Source organism: Elephas maximus, chromosome 2, assembly GCF_024166365.1.
Source record: "Elephas maximus indicus isolate mEleMax1 chromosome 2, mEleMax1 primary haplotype, whole genome shotgun sequence".
In the NCBI taxonomy this organism is placed as follows: domain Eukaryota; kingdom Metazoa; phylum Chordata; class Mammalia; order Proboscidea; family Elephantidae; genus Elephas; species Elephas maximus.
In genome coordinates, this window is record NC_064820.1 from 210,868,617 (window position 1) to 210,872,040 (window position 3,424).

The 3,424-nt window shown below is 38.5% G+C and overlaps 1 protein-coding gene across 1 annotated transcript; it reads right to left on the reverse strand.

Moving 5' to 3' along the window:
* Positions 1–659: 659 nt before the first annotated feature.
* LOC126068104 (olfactory receptor 14C36-like) lies at positions 660–1,583 on the reverse strand. Its single transcript, XM_049870492.1, has one exon. It carries the CDS (start codon positions 1,581–1,583, stop codon positions 660–662), a length of 924 nt encoding a protein of 307 aa, XP_049726449.1.
* Positions 1,584–3,424: the final 1,841 nt, after the last annotated feature.

Consider the following 3,424-nt stretch of genomic DNA (forward strand, 5'->3'; position numbering starts at 1 on the left):
ATGGAGATGATAATAACCACCAAAAAGTAATCTTAAAGCTAATCTTTCTAAACAGTGACTTAAATATTGTGAATATTTTTTATTTAAAATTTGTCTTTTTAGATTACTAAAAACAACAAAGGTATCACTGATTTCTCTTACCAATCACACTTTCAGCTAATTCTTTTATTATAAACATTTAATATTTTGTGTTATTTTTATGACCAACTTTCAGGTATTAGTCTATTATTTTTAGGAATATTTAAAACATATGATGAATGAATGATTCTTCTCTCATAATTATAAAAAAATCAAAGCTAATATATAGTTTATCCTAGGACTCTCTAGATAATCCCAAAGAGAAATAATTAGCAAATGTAAGAATCTTTAACTGTCACTATTCAGGCATCAGGGGATGTACATTTCCAGGAGAGAAAAACTGAAATTAAAATAAGAATGTGTTATTTCTACCAATATGTTTGGTAAGGTTTAATAAAGTTTCAGTGACAACAAGGGAAAAAAAATCTCAGTAAGATAGCAAATAACAACAACATCATTTCATGCTGACAGTCAGGTCCTCCAATTTTGGAAATATGCAAGAAAACTAATTTTGAAGCATTTTTCAACTCACCTCATCAAAGGAGAAATATCTTAAAATAATGACTGTATCATTTTCCTGACTAGAGCATTCTACTCATGACTGTCCTTACAGCCTCAATTATCTGCTTATTTCTGAGACTATAGATAATAGGATTGAGCAAAGGAGGGGCTATAGAATAGAACGCAGAGATAACCATGTCCTGAGTTGTAGGTGAATTGGAGGTTGGCTTCAGATAGACCGTAATGCCTGAGACGACAAAGACTGTCACCACAAGAATGTGAGGAACACAGGTAGAAAAGACCTTTCCTCGCTCTCCTCTGGTTGGAAGCTTGAGCACAGCAGAAAATATGCGAATATAAGACATGATGATGAAGATAAAGCAGCCACCTGCAATAACCACTACAGAGACAAAAATTACAATCTCATTGCTTAAAATGTCAGAGCAGGAGAGTTTCAGCAGAGATGGGACATCACAGAAGAACTGATGGACCACATTGGAATGACAGAAGGACAACCGGAATGCAGTGCCAGTGTGCACACCTGCATAGATCAGACCACTGAATACGGTGGCCAGTGTCATTTGGACACAGGCCCGAGGGTTCATGATCACAGGGTATTGGAGGGGTTGGCAGATGGCCACATAGCGGTCACGGGCCATGATGGTGAGGAATAGGAGCTCTGCAGAAGCAAACAAAATCACAAGGAAGATCTGAGCTGCACATCCAACCATGGAGATTACCCTGTTGTCAAGCAGGAAGATGACACATGCCTTGGGTACAGTGACGGAAATGTAGCACATGTCCAGGACAGACAGATTTCTAAGGAAGAAATACATGGGGGTGTGAAGACTCTGGGCGAGAGTGGTTACTGTGACAATGAGAAGGTTCCCCAGCAGGGTTGCCAAGTACATCATGAGGAATAACATGGCGTGCAAGACTCTGAGCTCCCACACATCAGACAACCTCATAAGCAGGAATTCAGTGACTGTGGTAGAGTTGGGCATCTTTGGGTACTTGACTTTGAATAGCAGAGACAGAGGCAAATAATCCTAAAAAAAAGGAAAATAATAGTGTAGAAAGAAATTAGCCTAAATATGCTTATTGTCTCACATTTAGTTTATTGTCACGTTTATCCGATTTTATTCTCTCTAGTAGATATTGGTTAGTTGTTAGTTGCCATAGAGTTGCCTCTGACTTGTGGAGATCTCACGTACTCAGAATGAATCACGGGCCGGTTCCCTGCCATCCTCATCAACACCGGCGTGCTTGAGTCCATTGTTGCCTTTCAATCTTTCTCATTCTCCAGCACTGCACCAGAAAATATTTTGCTGTGATCCACAGAGTTTTCATTGGATGATTTTCTGAAATAGTTTGCTAAATCTTTCTTCCTAGTCTGTCTAAGTCTGGAAGCTCTACTGAAACCTGTATACCATGATGGAATTTGAAATACCAGTGATGTAGCTTGCAGCATCAAAGCTATATGACTATATGAAAACCACCACAGGACAACAAACTGACAGACAGGTGGTGAACTGGATAGTAGGAAATAACACTTTGACACTTTTTGCTGCTTTACTCCTTATTACTTGTGAAACCTATTTCCAATATGTTGTTGTAGTGTGCCATTGAGTAGATTTTGACTCATAGTGACCTTATAGGATAGAGTAGAACTGCCCCATTGGGTTTCCAAGAAGCAGTTAGTGAGCTCAAACTGCTGACCTTTTGGTTAGTAGCCAAGCTTTTAACCACTGCGCCATCAGGGCTGCTTAACCCCATATTACATACTGTAATTTTCTTTGTAACTCCACAAATTAGGGAGTAATATACACAGTTTTAAAAATACTGGGACACTGAAAAAAAAAATGGGACACCGAAAGGTCAAGGAAATTATTAAGCCATGGAAATAAAAACGTAAGATCACGAATTCAAATCCAGGTTTGTGTTCTCTAATGTCATAATGCCACGTTTCCTCCACTAGAGACGTTGATCCTACTTAGCTTCACCTGCTTCCCACCACTCCAGTCCATGGTATTCAAGCAAGATGACCATTAATTTTTTTGATTCCATTTCTGCCTTCTGAGTACTGTAGAAACCATGAAAGCTCAATTTTTGGATTAAATTAAATCATGGATAAAATGCTCCCTTGATTTTCTCATTATCGAGTATTAAGTTAACCATGGGAACGGTTTAAAATCATTTTCTATATTGCTCCATATATCTTGACCGTGCCCAACTGTACATTATGAATCAATAGGACAATGTGTAGTGATATGTATTTTTACCCACTGAGTAGAATAAAATATTAATGTTGCCACAACCTCTTCTCAATATGAACATACTTTGTTATACAATGAAAAAGAGATGTTATCCCAGTGTTTTAATTATTTACATATAAAACAATTATGTATTTTCATTCATCTCTTCTCCCTAAAATGAATTCATTTGTACCTAAAGGTTAATTCACCAGCTCGAGCCTTCACTTTCTCTCCTCTTTCACTGATGTTAATCTCCCTATTGTAAACAAAGCCACTGCCTTCCAGTCAATTTCCACTCACAGCCACCCTGTAGGACAGAGTAGAACTGCCCCAATGGGTTTCCAAGGCTGTAATCTTTACAGAAGCAGACTGCCACATCTTTCTCTCACAGAGCGGCTGGTGGATTTGAACCACTGACCTTGCGGTTAGCAGCCAAGCACTTTAACTACAGCACCAGCAGGGCTCCTCCTCCCAGTTACACGCCTTCGGAAGTTTATCACCTATCTTCGTACACTCCTTGAACTTAAATAAATGATTAAGTTCCTTTGATCAAAACATCCATTTCTGAAACTCTGATTTGTTAACTTACT